This window comes from Octopus sinensis, linkage group LG4 (assembly GCF_006345805.1).
Source record: "Octopus sinensis linkage group LG4, ASM634580v1, whole genome shotgun sequence".
Taxonomy (NCBI): domain Eukaryota; kingdom Metazoa; phylum Mollusca; class Cephalopoda; order Octopoda; family Octopodidae; genus Octopus; species Octopus sinensis.
In genome coordinates, this window is record NC_043000.1 from 154,751,420 (window position 1) to 154,778,188 (window position 26,769).

Consider the following 26,769-nt stretch of genomic DNA (forward strand, 5'->3'; position numbering starts at 1 on the left):
AAGTATACAGCATGTTCAATTACTGATAGTACAATAGATATTGTTCTAATGAAACAGATGTCAAGTACTGCATTTTGCTTTATTGATAAAATAGTTTTGTGATCTACTCTACAGGGAAAAGCTTAAATATTAGAGAATATAGAGGACATCTAAGAACAAAAAGACTATGAAACTGAAGATATATTAATTCACATTTTCATTTCTATTCTTTTTTTTTTTGCTCTAATATGTAACTATTTATAATGATGAATGGAGACATATACATACATACATATGTCCAAGAAAATGTTATGAAGAAGAGAGGTTCCTTTAAAATGAAAGTGAATAGAATCAAGCAAAAAGAAAATAAGATTGGAGAGAAAGAGGAGAGAAAGAAAGAAAGAATAGATAGATAGATATGAAGAATCCTCTACTGGTTATAACAATGAACATTCAAATGTTTGATCAAGTGAATATCTGACTTGTTAAGTTAATGAGTAAATAGCTGGGTATTCTACAGGCACGTGTACTCTTAATATAATTCCTAAGCTAAAATAGCACGACCTTACATAGGATAATGTTGGACATTTTAATTACAGATACAGGCCAGTTGATAGGTTTCCACTCTGTGTCTATACAATTTCACTCACAAGGTTATCAACATAACAAGGTTATGGTATAAACTTTTGCCCAAGATGCTGTACAGTGGTATTGAAACTGGGACTTCAAGATTGTGAATAAAACTTCTTAACCACTCAGCCATGCCTGACATTCACACACATATATATGTACTGAGTTCTTGAAAAGAAATTTAGGAAACATCCTTCAATGGAATCATACCAAACTTTGTCTCCAACCACACAGATACAATCAATACCCATTGCAAAAACATTACTGACATTCCTAAACATAAACAGCTGTAGTTAGAACAACGAAAATCATTACAAGTGTGAGGTTTCACCATCATTGAGGTTTTCTTTTGGTGGGTGTGACATGGCAAAGATTTCATCTCAGAGACTAGTTCTCCTCTTTAGAGCTAGAGGTGTAAAGCACTCATGGCAGGAACAGGTAAAAGCACCTATGTGGTGTCATATAAAAGTGCCTGCACAGTGCCATATAAAAGTGCCTGTATAGCATCATGTAAAAACATCCATGTGGCGCCATGTAAAGGTACCCAGCATGCTCTGTAAAGTGGTTGGCATTAAGGCGGCGAGCTGGCAGAAACGTTAGCACACCGGGCGAAATGCTTAGCGGTATTTCGTCTGCCTTTACGTTGTTAGTTCAAATTCTGCCAAGGTCGACTTTGCCTTTCATCCTTTCGGGGTTGATAAATTAAGTAACAGTTACACACTGGGGTCGATGTAATCGACTTAATACCCATGTCTGTCCTTGTTTGTCCCCTCTATGTTTAGCCCCTTGTGGGTAATAAAGAAATAGGTTGGCATTAGGAAGGGCATCCAGCCATAGAAACCATGCTAAATCAGACTGGTGTCTGGTGCCAGCTCTGGTCACACCATCCAATCTATGCCAGCATAGACAATGAACATTAAGTGATGATGATGATGATGATGATGATATCTTTGAAGCTGAGGTTTCTTTACAATTCTATCGAAGTTTCCCTGTTTCTCTGTTATTTTATTCTTTTACTAATTTTGGTCTGTGCCATGCTGGAGCACTGTCTCGAAGGACTCAATCAATTAAACTGACCCAGTACTTATTCTGTTTTAATTCTGGTACTTATTCTTATATAAAAGCGCGTAACCCAGCAGTTTGGGTACTGGACTCATGATTGTAAAGTCATGGTTTCAAATATAAGACATAGTATTCTTGAGTGGTACATAGTATTCTTGAGCAAAACACTTTACTTCATGTTGCTCCAGTCCACTCAGGTAAAAAAACAAAAAACAAGCACCAGTAATAGCTGGTACATATTTTTAGTAGTCCTGCAATGAACTAGTGTACTGCTCATTGAGAAGCATTGTGCTCTTAGTTGCTTATACACCACAAAGACTAGGAAGAGCACTGGCATAATGTGTCTACAGACTTCAGGTCAAAGATTTATTCAATTATTTCGTTTTTGGATTTGGTTTGCAAGATTCTTTATGTGAGTTCGTGTGTTGAAGCATATTCTGTTGTGTCTGGGGAGAGTCATTTTCTTTTTGTGCCTTATAATGTAACATACTCACCGGTAAAATTTTCACTTTTTTTTCGTTGCGTCTTGCAACCTTTTCAATGAGAATCAAAACTATTGAAAAGGTTGCAAGACGCAACGAAAATTTTAGGAAAATAAAGATTAGAAATAAGTGGAAATTTTACCAGTGAATGTGTTAAATCATAAGGCACAAAAAGAAAATGACTCTCCCCAGACACAACAAAATATTCTTCAACACACGAACTAAACATAAAGAATCTTGCAAACCAAATCCAAAAATGAAATGTGTAAATCTATTGTGTCTGGGGAGAGTCATTTCTTTTTGTACCTTATAATGTAACACAATCACCGATAAAATTTCCACTTATTTCTTATTTTCATTTTCCTAAAATTTTCATTGCGTCTTGCAACCTTTTCAATGAGAATCAAAACTATTGAAAAGGTTGCAAGACGCAACGAAAATTTTAGGAAAATAAAGATTAGAAATAAGTGGAAATTTTACCAGTGAATGTGTTAAATCATAAGGCACAAAAAGAAAATGACTCTCCCCAGACACAACAAAATATTCTTCAACACACGAACTAAGCATAAAGAATCTTGCAAACCAAATCCAAAAATGAAATGTGTAAATCTATTGTGTCTGGGGAGAGTCATTTCTTTTTGTACCTTATAATGTAACACAATCACCGATAAAATTTCCACTTATTTCTTATTTTTATTTTCCTAAAATTTTCATTGCGTCTTGCAACCTTTTCAATGAGAGTCAAGAAAATTTTAGGAAAATAAAAATAAGAAAAAAGTGGAAATTTTACCAGTGAGTATATTACATTATAAGGCACAAAAAGAAAATGACTCTCTCCAGACACAACAGAATTGATTCAATTGCTTATTTTTTTGTTGAATTGCTAAGTTACAAAGGTTGCCAAATGGCAAGTAAAAAACAAAAGACAGAATCACACATGTGCACACACTCACATATACACACACAAAAACACAAACATATGATGGGGTTCTACTCAATTTTAGTCTCCCAAATTTACAAACAAGGCATTAATTGGTCTAGGGCTATGGATGAAAATACTTGCCTAAAGGTGCTATGCAGTGTGAGAGTAAACCTGAAACCACATGGATGAAAAGAGAACTTCTTAACCACACAGGATTTGCACGAGAGCTAAATGGATATTTTCGTATACATGTATTTTATGTTGGTTTATTCTGTCCTACACATATTTAAGGCAAAGTCACACTTCTGAATATTCTGGTTTGTTGTTAAGTATTCAGTGAATACTTTGTGAAAATATGCTTCAGGTTAGTCTAGTTAGAATGTCCTGTGTTACACACAACACTTTACGTCTCAGTCTCATATATATACACCTCAATCCTTGGATCTTACATTTATCTATCTATCTATCTATAGATAGATAGATAGAAAGAGAGAGAGAGAGAGAGAGAGAGAGAGAGAAGGAGAGAAAGAGAAAGAGAGAGAGAGCTGTGTGCATGTATGTGTAGAAAGAGAAAAAGAGAAAGTGTGAGAGAGAGAGCTGTGTGCATGTATGTGTGTATTTGTATATGTGTCTGAAAAAATGTGGATGCAATAAATATTTTATGGATAATCTAATGCTGGCTTAATATTATTATTATCCCTTCCCCGACATAAAAAGATAGCAAAAATAAATGAACAATGATAAATTCTCCTGGAAAAAGATTGATGATTGAATTTACTTTCTCTGCTCTTAAGTGTCATGTCAATGGAATTTGATCCAACAACTGTATTGACACTAAAACACATACGCACATATGTAATTGTATTCATATCTTAATAGCTCTATCTCATTATATATGTAAATATATTCAGCGCTATGAATTTAGATCATCTCCATTTCCATATTTATGTTTTACTTTGTCACTATCAAAATAGTCCAATTCTCTTCTCATTTTCAATGCAAATATATTAGCCTTGCGGCTTTTTGCAAGCTCTCCATTAGAAATTCAGCTCATAATTTTCAGTTTCTCCTTCTATGTTCTATTATTGTCAGATTTATCAGTTTTAAGTTTAACCTAGTGATATATCTGGTGTCTAAATATGGATATAACTCTCATGAATATATTGTTGATATTATTAAAGGCTGTGAATTGGCAAAATTGTTAGAGCTGCACACAAATTGCTTGCAGTATTTAGTTATAGCCCTTAACACTATGTTCAACTATTAATGAGGTTAACTTTACTTCTTATTTTCCCAAATTCAATAAAACAAATACCAGTCATACACTCAGGTCTTCTGCAAAATTGCTGGCTTTGTGCTTAAATTGCTTGCAATGACTAGGATGGTTATTTAAAAGAATTACGAAAGCATAGGACAAAAATGCTTTCTAACTGTTGTTGTGGATCTTTACATGTTGTGTTCAAATCCTATCAAGGTCAACTTTTCCTTTCTTCTCCTTGGGTTTAATAAAATAAAGTACCAGCCAAGTACCGGAGTCAATCTAATCAACTACCCTCTCCTCAAAAATTGCTGGCTTTGTATCTGAATTAGAAACGGTTGAGGACAGGGGACTGGAACACTTGTTACAGTATCAGAAAAATGTCTTGCAAGATTTGTTCCAACACTTCATGTTCTGAGTTCAAATCATACTGAGATCAACTTTGCTTTTCATCCCTCTGTGCTCTTCTTCCTTCTCCACCTCATCATCATCATTTAACATCTGTTTCCCATACTGGCACAGGTTGAACAGTTTGACAGGAGCTGGCAAGCTGGAGGGCTACACCAGACCCTCATTTTCCTGTTTTGGCATGGTTTCTATAACTGGATGCCCTTCCTAATGCCAACCACTTCACATAGTGTACTGGGTGCTTTTTATGTGGTGCTGACATGGGTGTCTTTCTACATGGCACTGGCATGGGTACTTTCTCACATTATGACATGATGTTGCCATGGGTGCTAGCTCACTAAACCCCTAACATTGCTTGTCTCTACATTAGAAACAGTTATCATTAGACTGGTAAAATCATAAGAGTGTCAGGCCAAGTGCTTTACAATATTTGTTCTGGGTCTTTCTGAGTTCGATGGCTATTGAAGTCAGTTTTGCCTTTCAGTGTTGATAGAATGAAGTCTCAGTCAAATATTAAACACTGGGGTTAATATAATTGCCTAACCCCTCCCTAGAGAAGGGTATGACCAACAATGGCTTGAGAGTGAATGTGGATGTTGATGGTAATAGTTTAAGCAGTATGACCTGAAGGACTTTCACGTCAAGGATGAGGTCACATTTCCAATAGTCTCCAGCCTGGCAATTCTATAGAACGCACTCGATAGATATGGCTATATCAGAGATGCAAGCAACTGTACTTGTCTTAGATGCATACAGTATGATGACAGAATCTGGGATTCATTGCTAATTTGTGAATTTATGTCCCTCACATAATTACAGTTATTATGTGTAGTGTAATCCAGCTCTCAGCCAAGTCAATCTGAAAGATCAGATTACTAACTTCCTTTGACAAGGAAGAATGGGTAGCCTTCCTCTGTTTAGAGGGCTGTGTTGAAGAAAGTTTAAGAAAGATGTGGTTGAAAGGTTTGAAGACAAGATTTTTGATTTGAGGGGAAACCCTCATCAACTTCGTGTACCACATGAATAAGAATACAAGGGTAGAGAAGAAGGTACTTCCCTCCATTAAGTTTTATGAAAGTTGGTAAAAATAGCACAGCTAAATGGGCCTGCTTTAACTAGGGAGCTTTTAGGTTGGTGGTAAGAACTGGAAGAAGGCACATGTCTTAAGTGTGCCCCAACAATCTGAGCTTGTGCATGAGGTGTCCTAAATCAATTACGCTGTCTTCCATTCCCATTTGCTAGGTCCTTTCTTTTTATTTTATTACACATTACCATTATTGTTATTCAGTATTATTTATTTTTTAATGTGCCTTTATTGTTATTGCTGATCTATCCTTTTCACTTGAAGTAAATAAATCTCTCACTATTCTTTGTATTTGGTTTGACCTCGTTTTTTGCTTTTGTTCTGATCCTTACATAACAAGCCCTTGTGGTCTATAAAAGGGTTCACTATAATATGACAATTACTGTTATTATGATTATAACAACAGTACTATAAATATTATGATTACTAATATATAAGTTAGTGCTGGTGTCATGATAAAATGTATCCAATACATTTTGAAAATTTGTTGGTAATAGGGAGGGCGTTCAGCTGTGGAAATCAAATCAGAAGCGATATGTAAGAGTTAGATGCAATCCTTTGACTTCTGTGGATGATTAGTAACTTTGAATAAGAAAACTTGGGCTGTGATGATCCATCCAGCCTACATCAGCATGGAAAGCAGATGTTAATTGATGGCAATAACAATTACCATTAATTATTTAATTGGATTTACAATTTTAGATATCATCATCATTATATAAAATCTATTTTTCTACACAGGTATTGGTTCGATGACTTTCACAGTGTCCCACCATCTGTTGCTTCCCTTTATCTGGCACACACAGCAACAGAAAAAAATTATCAATCTTTGCTATTGTATTGCCATATTTGTTTTGGGGACAGTTTTTTATGGTTGGATGCCCTTCCTATTATACAAGACTAGAAAAGGGTATGACCAACAATGGCTTGAGAGTGAATGTGGATGGTAATAGTTTAAGCAGTATGACCTGAAGGACTTTCACATCAAAGATGAGGTAACATTTCCAATAGCCTGGCAATTCTATAGAACGCACTTGAAAGATATGGCTATATCAGAGATGCAAGCAACTTTACTTGTCTTAGATGCGCACAGTATGATGACAGAATCTGGGATTCATTGCTAATTTGTGGATGCCCTTCCTATTATAAACAACATGAGAGCATAAATTAAGAGAATATGTGAGAGTTCAAACAGTGAATTATTACTTATTCTGTTAGAAACCTTGATTTAGAGTGGGGTTATATTTTGCTATTATTATCATTGAGGGTGAGTGGCCCTGCTATTTAATTATTCGTTTTTTTATCTATTAATTTTTATTAGCCCTTGCAATACCAGTAAGTTTTCCTCCCCCTCATTTCCCATCCCTAATCATCTCATATTCTTTTTACAGTCTTGTGAACTAACCTATCCATCCACTCTTTTTGTTTTTCTGTCCCTATTCTCTCTCACCTTATACCTTGTGGTTATACCTTCACCATCTATCCTCTTAGTAGCCAAGGAACCCATGTATTCCCCTCGTCAGCAAGACACCTATTTATATCTGTCTACCATACTTTCACCACCTTTAATACTATACCCCACTCAGCTGGGGGGGGGGGGCAGAATCTTGTTTAGTGACCTCACCAGTAACAGTGCCATGAAAACAAGCAAACAGTACATTCTATAAAGTGTGTGGAGGCACATGGCCTAGTGGTTAAAGCAGCGGACTTGCAGTCGAGGGATCGTGGGTTCGGATCTCAGACCGGGTGGTGTGTGTGTTTATGAGCAAAACACCTAAGCTCCACACAGCTCCGGCAGAAGGTAATGGCGAACTTCTGCTGACTCTTTCGCCACAACTTTTTCTTACTCTTTCCTTCTGCATCTTGCAGCTCACCGGCGACGGACCGGCGTCCTGTCCAGGTGGGGAACCTATACACCAAGGAAACTGGGAAATTGGCCCTTATGAGCCAGGCATGGCTGGAGAAGGAACAAACAAAACAAAAAACATTCTATAAAGTGATTGACATTAGGAAGAGCAACCACCTGTAGAAACCATGAGAAAGCAGACGCTACAGCTTGGTGCAGCTTTCTGGTTCATTGGTCCCTGTTGAACCACCCAACCTATGACAGTCCAGAAAAAGGAACATTAAACAATTAGGATGACAAAGTAACTTATTAGTTCAGCACCACAGGTATACTACTATAAACTGCATGTGCATCTTGCATGTCAGTGAGTGTTTAAGTTTTACATATAGTCTTCATTATAACTATATAATCTAATTTGTTGCAGATGTAGTGGCATTGATGGTGCTTGTGGTGGTAGTTAATGGGAGTTGTTGATGTTGAACTTAAGTTCAGCTCTGATCAAGTAGGCTTAGGATCCAGAGTATACCAACAATAGCCAGCCCATCTTTATTAAGTCACAGTGTATCAAGAACTATACTGTTTTATGTGTGCATCCTATTTTTAAAGATATCATGGTATGATTTGAGGGAGATTTTACTGCTATTTCTCGCAGTTCAAGTGATTGCATCGAAATTCCCTCATTGCTTGATAATTTCACAGTTGCATTTTGATTTTGTTTAACACCTGGTTATCTTGGACTGAGCAAACCAATAATCAAAGACGTTTTATCTGTGACCATCCTGTCTTTACTCTACACTCAGTGAATCAAAGCCACATTATCTAATGTATCCTTCCTTACTAAACTGGTTGAGTGGGATTTACAGGAGGTTTGGCTGCTCTTTTTGTGATTACATAAAGGCTCCCTTGTAGACTGATCTAATGTAACCTTTATTTATAATTATTGAGTGTGATTTCAAGAATATTTGACTGCCATTCTTAGCAGATCAAGCAATCACATAGTGACTCTTTGTTAGCTTATCAATACTCTCTTTTTACTCTTTTACTCTTTTACTTGTTTCAGTCATTTGACTGCGGCCATGCTGGAGCACCGCCTTTAGTTGATCAAATCGACCCCGGGACTTATTCTTTGTAAGCCCAGTACTTATTCTATCGGTCTCTTTTGCCGAACCGCTAAGTGACGGGGACGTAAACACACCAGCATCGGTTGTCAAGCAATGCTAGAGGGACAAACACAGACACACAAACACACACACACATATATATATATATATATACATATATATATATACATATATATATATATACATACATACGACAGGCTTCTTTCAGTTTCTGTCTACCAAATCCACCACAAGGCATTGGTCGGCCTGGGGCTATAGCAGAAGACACTTGCCCAAGATGCCATGCAGTGGGACTGAACCCGGAACCATGTGGTTGGTTAGCAAGCTAGTTACCACACAGCCACTCCTGCGCCAATGTTTCTTTTATTTCAGAAAGTGGGATGTAATTTGAAGTGGTTGCTGTATGTAGCAAGTTGTGCAACCACATAGGGACCCCCACCTCTCATTATGATAACAGAAAATCTATGTAAAAATCTTTCAGTGGTATGTGTCATTGTTGAATATGATGGATGAGGTCAATATATCTTGTTTATATATTACTGTTTCTTGGCTGGAAGTCAAGTAAGTGTAACATATGGCTTCACCTAATTCTTCATTTTGCTCTTCTTCACTTACAGCTCCTCATAAATAATATATGAGTTTATTAGAGTTAGGATTAAAGTAGACTTCTAAGTACCAATTTACAGTGACAATTTGTTTGTGATATCTCCATCACATGTCAGACTTCTTTTTGCAAGAGTCATTCATATCTCGATGCTTCATTCTTTACCATTAATTGTTTCACTGGATTTACAATTTTAGACATACTCTACTCCCTTTTACCCTTTTTACTTGTTTCAGTCATTTGACTGCGGCCATGCTGGAGCACCGCCTTTAATCGAGCAACTCGACCCCGGGACTTATTCTTTGTAAGCCTAGTACTTATTTTATCGGTCTCTTTTGCCGAACCGCTAGGTGACGGGGATGTAAACACACCAGCATCGGTTATCAAGCAATGCTAGGGGGACAAACACAGACACACACACACACACACACACACACACATATATATATATATATATATATATATATATATATACATATATACGACGGTCTTCTTTCAGTTTCCGTCTACCAAATCCACTCACAAGGCTTTGGTCGGCCCGGGGCTATAGCAGAAGACACTTGCCCAAGATGCCACGCAGTGGGACTGAACCCAGAACCATGTGGTTGGTTAGCAAGCTACTTACAACACAGCCACTCCTACATCATCATCATTATACAAAAATCTATTTTTCTACACGGGTATAAGTTCGATGCCCTTCACAGTGTCCCACCATCTGTTGCTTCCCTTTATCTGGCACACACAGCAACAGAAAAAAATGATCAGTCTTTGCTATTGTATTGCCATATTTGTTTTGGAGACAGTTTTTATGGTTGGATGCCCTTCCTATTACAAACAACATGAGAGCATAAATTAGGAACATGCTGACACAACTAAAAAGTCAGCATGTGACAGGATGAAGCAGTCTCCACCTCTGCTTTATATCAGTATATAATTCAGAGTCTCTGTTTTCCAGGATGTTTTGCCTGTGCTATGGAACATCTTTCTTTTAATTTCTTAAAAGTTGTTTGGGACAAAAAACTGGTAAGATCTTCTTTGTAGAGGATCTTCAGCTTCTCTTTTGGTAGTCATGGATGATGCCAAAAAACATATTGGAAGAGAAAGACTAAACTTCACAATACCTACAATAGACTCAGATCACTATGAAGCTCAAAGTAATTTAAATAACAATACTATGTCAGCATTAGATCATTAAATTTTAGTACAAATTAGTTTGAAATAACTTAAACATCAATTGAAACTAGGTAACAGATGTGGTTCAGTGGAAGCTACCCACTCTAGTGTTCTTTGAATATGTATCATGTTACATAAAAAAATGATTAGGATGTTTATTTTCAAACAAGCTCTGAAGTGATTGGAAAAGCTTTACTCCACCCTATATAATGATACGTGGAGGCGCAATGGCCTAGTGGTTAGGGCAACGGACTCGCGGTCGCAGGATCGTGGTTTCGATTCCAGACCGAGCGTTGTGAGAGTTTATTGAGTGAAAACACCTAAAAGCTCCACGAGGCTCCGGCAGGGGGTGGTGATCCCTGCTGTACTCTTTCACCACTCTTTCTCCCACTCTTTCTTCTGTTGGCCTGCTCACTTAGCCAGCGGGGTGGCGTCATTCGAAGGCTAAAACAATGCGAACGCATTGTGACCAGCGATGTGTAACAACATCTGATGGTCTGGTCGGTCACGTGATCACGTGATATAATGATACACATGCTCATTGCATGTAAAATTGTTGTGAGTGTGTATTTTAAGGAGCACAACTAAGAAAAGAAAATTTTGCCTTTAGGCAACTTTTCTGAATGATCAAAGACATTTGAAAAACACTAATGAGAAACATAATCCAAGAAATGAAGTAAGATTGACTGTATGTGTGTATGTGTGTGTGTAGTTGATGTGGTATCAAAAGTGGGGGCTGTACTTGGTAAAAAGAAATTAAGCTGTAGATAATATAAGACAGTTAACTTCACTTACCTGTCCAGTGCATCATTTAGAGTATATAAGAGAAACCTGACAGGTTCTAAGCGCTTTAGATGTGTAACTAGAATCATTGATTTTTAGAAGTAGTAACTGAAACCATAACACTGTTAGAGGATGACTCTTATATGAAAGTTTCAAAGAACAATCTTCAAAATTATGGAAAAAAGAAAAATAGATGAAAAAAATCTTAAAAGCAAAATAATCAAAAAGCGAAATATATAAGTTTGAGAAGGTGTAAATACCCTGTCACCAAAGCCTCCAATAAGGGTAAATTAAAAAAAAAAAAAAAATTTATCTAGAAAGATGTGTTGTGAGGTAAAGAAATAGCTAAAGGTTTCTTTGGGATTTTCCATTCTGTGACATTATTTCTTCTTGTACACCAGTAAACTTTGTATTTTGATTAATTTTTTATTAATCAAAATTTAATTTTTTATTGATTAAATAATTCATATTACAGTAGAAAAAAATAAAGCCAAAATAATATTGGGACTTCTTTTTTGATTGTTGTTAATTTCATTAATTAACTAATTTCTTTTTTAAAGCCATTCATTAAATATGTCTAGCTTTTAACAAGATCTTGTGTTGTGCATTAATTAACTAATTTCTTTTTAAAGTCCTTCATTAAATATGCTTGCTTTTAAAAAGATCTTATTTTGTCTTGTACATCTTTTTTTGGTGTACAATTTATCTGTCTTTTCATCATAGTCTACCACAAAACTACATAGTATAACATTAGAGAATATACAGAAGCATTCTAATTTACATAATGCAGTTTGTTACATTATTTAACCCTTCGAACTCAAAGTCTGTTGATGCTTCTATGTCAAGATACATTTTTGCAAGATACAAAAACAGTAAAGAAAATTCTACTAAATATCTAAATCTCAATAGAAAAAGTTAAGTATGTATGTATACACACACACACTTAAGTAAGAAGACAGAGCCTTTTTTCCTATTTTTATAATAAAAATGCCATGCTGATAGATTAGTTCAGTGATTTTCTCATGGCTTATAAATGCAATATTATAAAGGTATTGCTTGAACTAAAAACTAAATTAGAAATTAATTTTTCTTCACTTAACAGTAATGCAATTGTATACTACACTTGTACCTACCTATGGCACCATTTAGCAGCTGTATGAACAAAGCTAATGAGAGATAATTGACTCAATCAAAAACAACACAGCACCAATAAATAGAGTATGAGGCCTCCAAATCACTGGTGAAATAGCAATTATCAAATATGGCAGCAAGCTGTTAAGCTACAGATCAGCTTTGTTGGAGTAGATCTATTATCACAAGTGTTACAACCATGATCATCCTGTTGTAATTTTTTCAGACAAAATGTCTCATGATCTCCATCAACTAATGGATACATATTTATTTTTAAGGTAGCTTGCTTACCAACCACATGGTTCTGGGTTCAGTCCCACTGTGTGGCACCTTGGGCAAGTGTTTTTTACTATAGCCTCAGGCCGACCAAAGCCTTGTGAGTGGATTTGGTAGACGGACACAGAAAGAAGCCCGTCGTATATATATATATATATATATATATATATATGTATATATATGTATGTATGTATGTATGTGTGTATATGTTTGTGTGACTGTGTTTGTCTCCCCAACATTGCTTGACAACCGATGCTGGTGTGTTTACATCCCCGTAACTTAGTGGAGACCGATAGAATAAGTATTAGGCTTACAAAGAATAAGTCCTGGGGTCGATTTGCTTGACTAAAGGCGGTGCTCCAGCATGGTCGCAGTCAAATGACTGAAACAAATAAAAGAGTAAAGAGTGTGATCTGAGTGAGATTTGGTAGCCATTTCTAGGAACATGAGCAAGCATGTAATAGTGCTTTTACTGGTTCATGTCACTAAAAATGTAGGTATTAAGGACTCCATTCCAACAAGCTGTTAAGCATCAGAACTACATAAAGGTGACCCAAAAACACTTTCCTGTCATTGAATTGTTCTGGTATGCATGAATGTTTTTAATTGAGATCAATGGATTATCAATTACACTGTCACAAACAAAACATATACCTCTATTGACTGGCATAGAAAGATAAATAGATAAGGTAAACTTGAAATGTTTACATATAGAATACAAATATATAAACAACATGTAGAATTATCTATTATTCAGAGACAAAAAAACCTAAAAGCAGAGAAGGGGAAATAGACAGAATGAGAGAAACGATGAGAGAGTGAGAGAGAGAGAGAGAGAGAGAGGGAAAGAGAGAGAGAGAGAGAGAGAGGGGGGGGAGCTGAGAAGGTGTAGCATACATGCCTTTTCCAAGAGAATTAAAACAGCACATTAAACAAACATGAAAATAGATTCTTCAGATAAGAATTTATCACTAACAGGAAATCTACAGGATACACATATGTTATAACTACACTCGAAATAATGATGTTTATAAAGCTGTTGTATATATAATATATATATATATATATATATATATATATATATAATAAAATATTAGGGAATAAATCCAAAACTTACAGGGAAAAATCAGATTTAGGATTAAATCCAATTTTATAGTATAAATATATTATATTATATTAAATTAGAGATAAAACCACTATTAGGCAAATCAAACAATGAAAAACATAAGCCAATACATAAAATTAATTAATATATATATATATATATATTTATATATATATATATTATATATATATATATATATATATCAATAAATTTTTAAACATAAATATTAATATTGATACCACTATTTTAAAAAACATTTAAAGTATCAAACATATAAATATGACAAATACATAACAAATACACAAATCATAAAACATATCAGAGAGAGAGAGAGAGAGAGAGAGAGAGAGAGAGAGAGAGAGGAGAGAGAGAGAGAGAGAGAGAGAGAGAAGAGAGAGAGAGAGAGAGAGAGAGAGAGAGAGAGAGAGAGAGAGACGTCAGTTTACAAGGTGTGAATAAAATGCTGAAAAAAATAGAAGTCACAAAGAGAAAACGGTTGAAGATAGTGATAAAGAACATGAGAGACAAGGCAACAGAAACAAACATTGTATAACATATATATATACATAATATATATATATATATATATATATATATATAGTTGTGAGACTACTCACTGTTAGTACTCGGAGAAATCTCAACATCACCACAAATAATTACACTGCATTTCTGTACTGTGTACTTTTTCCTTTGAATTTGAAGAATTCAAAAGTACATATATTTAAAGATAAATAGATAGCCAGATAGATTGATCAATTTGATGGAGAGAGAGACGGAGAGCAAGAGAGAGAGAGAGACCAACTAGCCGAGCAGGCAACGAGGTAACAAAATAGAAATAAGAAAGAAAGAAGTAAGGAAGGAAGTAAGGAACTGAACCAAACTGACAACCAAGCAAGGAGGAAAGGAGAACGGTAAAAAGAGGGATAAGAGAATAAGGTATACAATGCCAAAAGAGGAAGGTTTAGAGAATTAGGTATGAAAAAACACTGATAAGTGATGGAAGTAAAAGAAACAGACTTTCCAAAGCAGACCAGTTTTAGTAGTTGAGGAAAAAAGAGAAGAAACAAAACACACAGTACAGTAATATAAGAAAATGTTTAAAAAGTACTTCTATTAAAACTGAGAATGTTCCCAAAGGCTTAGTCAGAAGTGGGGAGGCAGTATTTACAAGAGCTTTCAGAGCCTCCAAAACTGGTGAGAAGGAGGGAGGTGGTCATCCTCAGATCAAAGACCTGGCCCAAATACTTGCAGTGGAATGGTTATCACAAAGCATCCAAGATCCAGGCAATAATATTAAATTGGTTTCCTGGTTAAGTCTACCACCCATGAAACATGACCACATCAATGGGCTAACAGAAACAGCTGATATTAATTTGCTAAAAAAATTGACAAAAATGGGTGGTAAATCTATTACACACCAGGTCCATTAGTGTCTTTAGCAGAGCTCACTTTGGATCAGAATAGCTACCTCCACTTCAATTCTTCTACCCACCGTATGTCTCTAACAGTCATTGACCTGTGGATATTCAGGCTTCGGCATCAGTCTCACTAGCCTGGAAGGGACAGCAAAGGTCATTGGTACTGCTCTTCCATCCCTGACAAACTTAAAACATAAGATATAGCTAAAAGAAGGAACCAAGTGTGGCTTCTTTGAGTGAAAGGAAAAGTTATAATTGTTTATGAACATTAAAAAGACATTTGGTAGGTTGAGACATGTAACACTCAAAATGTACTGTGGAGAAAATTAACAAGGAAAACTTATCATAAACCTGGCAATTAACAAGAGCAAAATAGACTGTAATTACAGGTAATCTAGAAAGGAATTAACACATTTCCTGTCACTAATGGGACACACCTGAACCAAAATACCAGTGTCCAATAATATTTATATGAGGCGCAGGAGTGGTTGTGTGGTAAGTAGCTTGCTTACCAGCCACATGGTTCTGGGTTCAGTCCCACTGTGTGGCACCTTGGGCAAGTGTCTTCTACTATAGCCTCGGGCCGACCAAAGCCTTGTGAGTGGATTTGGTAGGCGGAAACTGAAAGAAACCCGTCGTATATATGTATATATATATGTATATGTGTGTGCGTATATGTTTGTGTGTCTGTGTTTGTCCCCCACAACATCGCTTGACAACCGATGATGGTGTGTTTACGTCCCTGTAACTTAGCGGTTCGGCAGAAGAGACCGATAGAATAAGTACAAGGCTTACAAAGAATAAGTCCCGGGGTCAATTTACTCGACTAAAGGTGGTGCTCCAGCATGGCCGCAGTCAAATGACTGAAATAAGTAAAAGAGAGTAAAAGAGTATTGATTTCTAACATAGGCAGAAGGACACACATTTTGAAAGGATGAAAAACAAAATCACCCTCATCAGGATCTGAATTTAGAGTGTGATGAAATATGGCTGAATACCACAAAGCATTTTGTTTAATGCTTCAACATTTCTGCCATTCTACTGCTCACAGGAAGTTAAGAAAAAAACTCCCAAATCTGAGAAATGCATGTATGTGGGAACCCTGAAGGTAAAAATGAATAAAGTAATAAAGGCATTGTTCCCATGGATAGATAACAAAAAAATTAGGCTGGCAGTTAACATTGATTTTTGTTTTTCTATTTGAGGACACAGTATGGGAAGAAACACCAGCTGTTAGTTCAGTTTGGTAGATTTTCTATGAAAGTTTTATTATGTATTCATAATGATCTTGGTTACAATCAATTATTAGTGAAAACACCTGTTCATGTTAAGCAAAGTTGAAAATATTTAGGTAAAGTACTATCTGGTTAAATCGTTACCATGTTTTAATAAGATGAAATTATCTTCAACAACAGAGATGGCAGGAAGTGAATAACTCCTAAAAACGTATTAGGATTGCCTTTTTCTTTTTTTCTTTTTAACTTGTGCCTATGTATGCCTGTCTGTGGGTTTCCATGACAACTTTTAACAAGGGAAATTAACCTAGCAGAATGCCTCATTGAAACTTTTGATGGATTTGTGTTTTGCACTTCAAGTTAACAACACTAACCAATTATAACACTGCTTTCATAGTGAACTGTATTCTGACATGATCACTATTTACATTTCAATGTATTAGGCTGGAGACAAAAACAGTGAGAGAATGAAGTGTCTTTGTGTTAAGCATTTGTAAAGTTTTGATGACAAGATGTGAATAGTCAACACTTGTTTCCAACACATCGACAGTAGCTGCAACTTAACATTGATGATAAATACATTGTTAAATAAGCTAATGTTGAGAGTTTCTTTGCTGTTACCCGTTTTCTCTAATGTTGTTAAGCTCGTTAAGTGACCGCTGAACTTCCATGTAATTGACAATTCTTTGTGCCTTTACTAAACCTTTACACAGTCACCAAAATTGATTTGCCACAGATAAGAGTCAAATCTCCTTGAACATTTCATCCTAGTGTTCTTTACAGCAACAAAATAATTCTGAGGTCTATTTAAATAATAATAATAATAATAATTGTGTACAGTGCTCAGGTGCACTACAACTCATCTAAAGTGTATATATAATCAGGTGTAGTTTCGGCGGATTTCGGAAAGCATGAGGGCCTTAAAGGATGCAGTGTCATGGCAGTCAATAACTGACGCAGGCAGTTTATTCCATGCTTCAGCAACTCTGAGCGTGAAAAAAATGTTTTCGAAAGTCATGGGAGCTGTGTTGTTTTCTGTACTCAGAGCTCAGTAATAATAAATAACTCAACAATTACCTTATGGTTCATATAAAAGAAAGAATTATTGTTCGAAGTAAGAGAGTGAAACAGAAGTATATACAGCCCAAGAGAAATTTAGGAAGAGAGTAAGAAGATCAACACTGTTAATGAAATAGAACACTTTCAGCAGCAGCAGCAAGAATGAGGAGCACAAGGGTAGTTGAAAGGGGAACCTGTAGTGTACCTCGGATAAGTAAAAGCATATTTGATTGGTTGAAATAAAGAATCTGATTTGGAAAACTAATTTTTTTTCAAAAATTTAATCATAATTATACTGATTTATAAATATTTCCAGTATATCATCTATATTGTCTGATACTATACTTTTAGATTATTTTGAGAATATCCTGTTTATTAGAAAAAAAAAAAAAAGAATAACATCATCATCATCACTAAATTATTCTGGTAATTAGCAACTATTTTCATTCATGAATTGAAATCTGTGTTATGTTTTGGATTCCATGTGTATATAAAAGTGTGTCTGATGGCAGACAAAGAAACAGTAAAATGGAGTCACTGATGCATTAAATGAAAAATGTAGGATGATTCTGTTGTTTTGACTTGAATGAAGAATAAGAGGCATTGAAATCTCTTTACATCCATGTTATAAATGGTTGCTACATTGAAGTAGAGCTGGTGATGGTGGTGGAGGCGGAGAGTAAGTTTACACTTAGTAGGAAATATTTTATGCTAGTCACTAAACTGCTTACTCAGATAAAACAAGAACAATTGTTGTTGTTGTTGTTGTTGTTTAACCCCAGGTCATATCTAACTGCACAGACATGTGATCAAAGGCATTCCAGTCATGCCTATCCCATCATTTTTTTTTTCCTTACAGACATTGTGTTTGTAATACTATATTATCCAGTGTTGCTTTCCACTTTTTAAAGGTAAGTAGGGTGTGATTTGGCACTATCTTCTAGCAGATCAAACAATCACATTATTGTTGTTTTGTTCCTTCTCGAGCCATGTCTGGCTCATAAGGGCCGGTTTCCCGGTTTCCTTGGTGTATAGGTTCCCCACCTGGACGGGACGCCGGTCCATCGCAGGTGAGCTGGAAGATGCAGAAGGAAAGAGTGAGAGAATGTTGTGGCGAAAGAGTCAGCAGAAGTTCATCATTACCTTCTGCCGGAGCCACATGGAGCTTTGGTGTTTCACTCACAAGCACACACATTGCCCGGTCTGAGATTCGAACCCGCAATCCCTTAACTGCGAGTCCACTGCTCTAACCATTAGGCCATTTGCCTCCACAATCACATTATTGGATCATAGGGTAATTTATTTGCAGAAAAAAGTAGCGTGTCGGACTCACTGCACCAAAGCTTTAATTCTCAGAATAGTTTTGCTGTTGTCATATTCAGCACAAAGTCAGATCTGATTGAGCAAACCTATGATCAAAGGCACTCCAGCCGTGCCCATCTCTTTTTTTAGAGACATTTCCTATGTGCAGGGAACATAGGATTATGTTACTGAATATGACTTTTTCTAAGATGGTGGGATATAAGGTGCAAGATGTTTGGTAGCTATTTCTAACAAGATAAGGAAACATGTTGAGGCTCTCTCACTGGCTCCTGAAGCACATGCAATTAGAGAGGCGGGGCTGCAAATGGAATACATATTATGTGAAAGAGTGGCTAACAATTGGATCATATTTGATCTGTGGCAGTGAGCTAATGATAATGATAGCATAGGCATAAAAGGCAAATTAACCATGAGGGTTGAGTTAAAATGAGCAGTTTACTGACAGTGACTGCTGCAGATGGACTGAGGGAAAAGTGATGGAATCACACGTCTCAGGATTCTTCGCCTCAAAGCTAAGATGATGCAGGATTAAGATTAGTGGTGTTATTCTGTATAGCAGACAGGTCTAAACGCAAATGGTCATTGAATTAATGATGATGAATATAATGATGAAAGCCATGCTAATGACTGAATTATGTGAATTAGCAAGGAAGTTAATTTTTGCTGATGGCTGTAGTTAAATGAATTATAGTTAAGTGATGGCTCTAATTAAATGAAGTAACTGTAGTTTGTATTTAATAATTATTTTGTTGGCCATTGAGGTAGTGGTAGGAAAAGTAAAAGTAAGTCGGAAATCAACCCAGAAATTGACCAAACTCTTAAAAGCTTGTCTGGATAATATACATTCAGTGTTTTTGCCAACTCACAGAAAGATTGTAATTTTGAGTATATTAATATACATTTTCTGTTGATATTTACTGCTAAGCATTATTTAATGCTTGAAATATTGATTAAAATAGATATATCATAAAAGTTGTGTATGTGTATATGCATGTATGTGTATGTGTGCATGCACATGCACACGTGTGTGTATGCATGCCTGTGTGCATGACTGCATACATGTGTGTGTGTGTTAACTCCATTATCATTGTATTTATGTTAAGCTGAGAGAAGTGCAGTCTGGGAAATAGGCAGAGAATCTTAAGTCAATGCCCAGAGAATACTACACGTACACACACATGAAGAGAGAGAGAGAGAGAGAGAGAGAGATTTTATCTATCTATATATATACATATATATATATATATATATATATATAATATATATATATATATATATATATATTATATATATATATGTGTGTGTGTGTATGTATGTATATATATTGTGTATGGGTATATATATATATATATATATATATTATATATATATATATTATATATATATATATGTACATGCGTGCACACACATACACTATATATGTGTATATATGCATGTGTATGTATGTATGTATGTATGTATGTAATTTATCCTATTTCTATAACATCATAATTAGAGTTTTGTGATTTCAACAATCCTATAAAATATGATTTAACATTAAATCATAACCATTATTAAGAAATAATCTTGAATCTTGACACTAAAAAAAAAAAGTGTTCTAAGAAATTCAGTTAATCATCTTATAATCTAATCGCACTTTCATTTCAACCAATCAAATGTCTGCCCAGGAGAAGTCCCTTATACTAACCAGGGAATTTATTACGATCAACATAGGATAATCCTAAGACGCTTTGTGGATTACAAGGAGGCAAAGTGTCATCATTTTCAGTGTGGTTTAACATCACCAATGGGATTGCTTCCTCTGTAGTCCTGCCTAGATATACAAATCATAGAAAATACAAAATAAAGAATTAGAATCTAAAAAACCAAAACTAACATAAAGAACAAAAAAAAATTTATATAAATGTCCATTGGATAGTATAGATTTTGATGGGAAATCTCAAAGCAGCAGTCCTTTGATAGCTCCAGCTCCTGGGGATATTGATGTCTAAGTTTTAAAGAAACAAATACTTGTCATTGCAATTTATTTTTGTGAGATATTTTCCATGGAAGAAATTTCTGTTTGTTTACTTGAAAGAAAGGTGAATGTTTGAAATTTAATACTATGAAAATATTTAGAATCAATCAATCAATCAATCAATCAATCAATTAATCAATATTTTAGTTATCTCAATAAATAAATGTGATAAACGGAAGTGATATTTTGAGTTTTCATTCATAAAAGTATCTAAAAATATTGGTTGTTGATTTTCTTTGGATTTACAAGGAAGGAGAGGAAATGGGAATTGTAATCTTTCAACTTTTATCATTTATTTGTTTCAGTCATAGCAATACTGATACTGTAGTGAAGTATCAATAGGCCCACTGAAACATCGGGGATAATAATGATGATAATAATAATAATAATAATGATAATAATAATAATAATAATTCTGCTCAATACCACAGATTTGCTTGTCAGTTGTTTGACCTTAACCAGTTGAGCATGTCCCTTAGTGGCTGACAATACGTGCATCTCTGATCATGGGCAGAAGTAGTGGGGGAGCATCATAACCATGTGTTGAGAGGGATTCTTTGGAGTTTGAATAATTCACCTCTGGAAACATAGGTGTTTCGTTCAACATCCTAAAGCAGCCCTTATTCAGGGATCTTTTGAGCAGGATGGGCTACTCGACCTGAAGAAAATTCTAACTGGGCTCCACCTGCAAGGTCATGTGCTGTTTATCTTGATATAAGATCACCATGTTGCGCACATATGGTTGTGATGCATGTGCCTGGTGTACCCTTATCAGACGGGTAGTCATGATGGGTATGCTGGGCTTCGTATATTTTACCCCAGTGTCACTTTGATGGCATGCACTGCTCTCTCACTCAATAATAATAATAATAATAATAATAATAATAATAATAATAATAATAATAATAATAATAATAATAATAATAATAATAATAATAATATAATAATAATGATAACAACAATAATCCTTCTGTGTCCAATGGACAAGCCTTACTATATATGATCATGGCATCTCTTATATTATAAGGAATATAAGGAATATAAGACAATATAGCAAGGCTTGTCCATTGGACACTTTGCAACAAGTATGGTCTTGACAGAGAAAAAAATTGGTATGACCACAAACCTGAAGGCATCATCAAAAATAATAATGCAAAGATCCTGTAAGATTTTATGATTCAGTGCATCCATGAGATAGAGAATAGGAAGCCAGACATAGTCTTAATTGAGAAAGAAAACAAACTATGCTGGATCATAGATAAAGCATACCCAGCTGACAACTGGGTATGTGATAACGAAGAAAGAAAAGTCGATAGATATGACAAGTTAGCTTGGGAGGTTAAGCAGTTGTTGTCGATGGAAAAGGTGGTAGTAGTACCAATAACTGTCTGAGCCCTGGGAACAGAGAGTAAAAATCTTGAGAAGTACATGGAACAAATAGGGGCTGCAATAAGGGTGGAGCACTTGCAGAAAACAGCACTGCTTGGACCCGCTGGAATACTCTGGAAGGTTCTTGAAAAATAAGAGGTGTTACCTTAGTTCACTGGTAGTGAACAGCTGACACTAGGTATCATGTCTTCCATGATAGTTAACTTCCAAGTACCAAAGATTATAGTTTGTGGAAAGAACCCCAGTGAAACCTCTGACAACAGGTTGCTGTCTGCTCTCACAGAATCAACTAGAGCAAATAAGACTTAGAACTATGAGAAGTAAAATAATGAAAATAATAATAATAACAATAATAATAATAATAATAATAATAATAATAATAATAATAATAATAATAATAATAATTGCTTTTGATGAAGGCACAAGGTTGGCAAATTTGAGAGGAAGGGTTAGAAAATACTATCACCTCAGTAGCTGGATTTATCAACTCTGGAGAGATGAAAAGTAAAGTTGACCGTGATAAGATTTGAACTTTGAATGTAAAGAGCTGGGATGAATACCTCAAGGCATTCCTTTCTGATGCACTAATGATTTTGATGATCCAGATTCTGGACTAAAACTTTTGCTCACAGTACCTAAACTTCTCAGTGACCACTCATCTATGTACTAGCTAGGCTTGGTATTGTTTAACATTAGTGATAAGACAAAAATATTGAAGTTAAGTGAGTGTATATGGAAGAGAATGGAGTGGAGCTATCAAAAAACCTGAAATAAAGTGATATTAGGTGTTAAGGTTTAGTTTTCAGCATTTACAATGATTGAAATAAAACTGACATGACAAATAAAAAAAGAAATCAAAATAAAACAGACATGACAAATAAATAAAATCATAATAAACAAATAAAACTAAAAATCATGAAGTCAAAAATCATAAAAGCAAATTGAAACAAAACTCTAATAACAAAAGGAAATTTGCATTCAGATTTTCAAACAAAATTAAAGTATGTGATATATAAATAAATAAAATGTTTAATTAATAATTAGTATTAATTAATAACAAGAACAATTACAAAACAAAGGAAAAAAGTCATACATTTGTTAGATATAAAAAATAATATTTGTGCACAATTGTGATAGGTCTAACATATGAGGTCATCCAAGCAATTAGTCGATAAAAACTTCTTTCAGGAGTGTTTAAAATCTAAAATGAAATACAAGCAAGGGTCATAACTCCAACAAGATCAGTTAGTTGAAATTTTTAGACAAATATACACAATGCATATTAGAGTAGACTTTTATCATTAAAGCCAAATAGTGAAAGCAATGAACTTGTTTTGGTATCATTAAACTTCTTTAAGGCAAGCATGGTTTACTCTGTAGGCTTGGCAAGATTAAAAGTGATCAGCATATATATATATAATTAGATATATGTATGTATGTGTGTATATATACACATATATATATATACATATAGATGATGATGATGACGATGATATATATATATATATATATATATATAATATATATATATATATACACTCACACACATATATATACATATAGATGATGATGATATATATATTGTCAATAATAAAATGGTAAAATTAATTAATTATTAATTATCAATTTTACCAAGTAGTGTTCAGTATGTAAAAAGACCATTTACGGTATATTTAAAACATTACGTTATATAATTAGGGTTCAGTAAAATAATTTACTTTATCACACACCAAACTTTTAGAAATAGCAGCCAACAGCAGACAATTGTCTGGGAGACTTTTCTTATAGTAGAGGAAATAGCTAAAATTTTTTGGCTGCTATTTCTAAAAGTTTGGTGTGTGGTAAAGTAAATTATTTTACTGAACCCTAATTATATAACGTAATATATATATATATATATATATATATATATATATATATACAGAGAGAGAGAGAGAGAGAGAGAGGGAGGGAGAGAGGGAGGGAGAGAGGGAGGGAGAGAAATGAAATTTATTATGAATATGAAAAAGAAAAACCCCAAAACACCGAGAGAACTACATCAGAGCAAAGTTCAGGATATAAAGACAAATATAGTTGGGAATCTTACATGTGTAACACAGTGATTTGTGAATTGAGATTCATGATTGTTTCTTCATAAACGATTTTATATATTAGTCGTCCACAAACATGAGCACACATGCGTGCACATGTGCATGGACACACACACATACACACAACACACACACACACACACAATAAGATGTGGGGAAAAACAGAAATGCATGACACATGATTGCTAACAAAACGTGTGGAGTTGATCATGAATAAAGTAAGCCATCCATGTTCTTTTAATGGAAATTGCAGCTGTGGTTAAGCGAACCATCCGATCATAGCCATTGCCAGCGCCACCCCGACTGGCCTCCGTGCCGGTGGCACGTAAAAGCACCATCCTTTCGTGGCCGTTTGCCAATCTCGCCTGGCCCCGTGCCGGTGGCACGTAAAAGCACCATCCGTTCGTAGCCGTTTGCCAGCTCCGTCTGGCACCTGTGCAGGTGGCACGTAAAAAGCACCCACTACACTCACGGAGTGGTTGGATGTTAGGAAGGGCATCCAGCCGTAGAAACACTGCCAGATCAGACTGGGTCTGATGCAGCCTTCTGGCTTCGCAGACCCCAGTTGAACCGTCCAACCCATGCTAGCATGGAAAGCGGACGTTAAACAATGATGATGATGATGATGATGATTTGTCTTGAAATCTGACATACTCACTCAAATTAGATTTCATTATATCTTTAAGCCATTTAATATCAAGAGGTATTAATGGAAGAAAACAAAAAAAACTCAGATATACATTGTCTGTACTATTTGCTCCTATAAATTATTGCAATATGCTAATATATGGAGCATTCTAATTAGAAGATTCAGACTGATATTAGGTGTTAAGATATTTAATAATAACACCAATGCTGAAACTATATACTTTCAGGCATTTGGTCTGATGCTCCACTCTTTCAGAGAAATCATCAAATAATAATAATAATAATAATAATAATAATAATAATAAGACTATAAAAAGGCTTTTGATAGCCTACCACATAGCTGGATTAGGAAATGCCTTGAAATGTATAAGATAGCACCAACTCTGCGAAACTTCTTGACTGTAAGTATGAGATCATGGAGAACCACACTAACTCTGAACAGTGACAGTGAATCCCTAAATGCTGGTGATGTAAAAATTTTGTGTGGCATTTTCCAGGGTGACTCACTGTCACCACTCCTCTTTTGTTTATCCTTAATGCCTCTCTCAAAGCTGCTCAATGACGCGCAGTACGGGTATAAAATGTTTGATAAAAATATAAATCATCTCGTTTACATGGATGATTTAAAGCTTTTTGCAAAAAATGATCAACAACTCAAGGGCTTACTAGCGATAGTCAAACAATTCAGTGACAACATCAGAATGCAATTCGGCCTCGATAAATGTGCAAAGGCTACCTTTATCAAAGGAAAAATGACAGAAACATCTAACGTTAACCTTGACCAACAGAATGTCATAAAAGAACTAGACCCAGCGGAGAGCTACAAGTACCTAGGGGTAATTGAAGGGAACGGAATAAGGCATTCAGAGATGAAGGAAAGGATCAGGAGAGAATGCTATCGAAGAGTGAGAGCAATACTCAAGACTGAGCTGAATGCAAGAAACAGGATCGAAGCAATCAATGCATTAGCTATACCAGTCGTGACTTACAGTTTCAATATTGTTAACTGGTCAATTACTGAAATATGTCAGCTCGACAGAAAAATAAGGAAACTGTTGACAATGCATAGAATGCACCACCCTAAGGCAGATACAGAACGACTCTATCTGCCAAGAAAAGAGGGAGGCCATGGTCTTTTGCAACTGGCAATAACAATGAAGATTGCTACAATTGGCCTAGACACCTACCTGAAAAACTCTGAGGACTGGATGTTAAAACTTGTCTCAAAACATGAAAACAAGAAAGCATCATACTCAGTCACAAAACAGGCAAAGGAATATCTAAGTGAATTCCGAATACAACCAATTTCGGAATTAGAGATAGACATACAAGAAACAAGCACAGAAAAAGCTAGGCGCATGAAAACCCGTGCCAAAACTGCGGCCTTAGATATTCTGAATAATAAATGGCAAGAAAAACCTCTCTATGGCAAATACCCAAAGAGAGCGAATAATGCAGATATCGACAAAGCCCTGACCCATCAATGGCTAATGGCCTCTGGCTTAAAATCTGAAACAGAGGGGTTTATCATAGCAGCTCAAGATCAATGCCTACCAACAAGAAACTACCAGGCCAACATATTAAAGATCAGAAGCAGTCCAACGTGTCGTGTATGCAAGCAACAAAATGAAACCATTGACCATGTGGTCTCCAAGTGCAGTCTTCTAGCGCCTACAGAGTATCTCAACAGGCACGATAGAGCTGCACAATATATTCACTGGGTAAT

At 35.4% G+C, this 26,769-nt stretch overlaps 1 protein-coding gene across 11 annotated transcripts in view; it reads right to left on the bottom strand.

The window, feature by feature from the left end:
* LOC115210354 (potassium voltage-gated channel protein Shaw) overlaps nt 1-26,769 on the bottom strand; it is a 505,184-nt gene that overhangs the window by 49,056 nt on the left and 429,359 nt on the right. For 7 of the 11 annotated variants that reach the window (XM_029778902.2, XM_029778901.2, XM_029778900.2 and 4 more), the window contains one exon: nt 20,587-20,712. The exons of the other annotated variants lie outside the window; for them this stretch is intronic. In XM_029778902.2, coding sequence (XP_029634762.2) covers nt 20,587-20,712 — 126 coding nt within the window. The remainder of the gene's footprint in view (nt 1-20,586; nt 20,713-26,769) is intronic. 11 annotated transcript variants of the gene reach the window in all.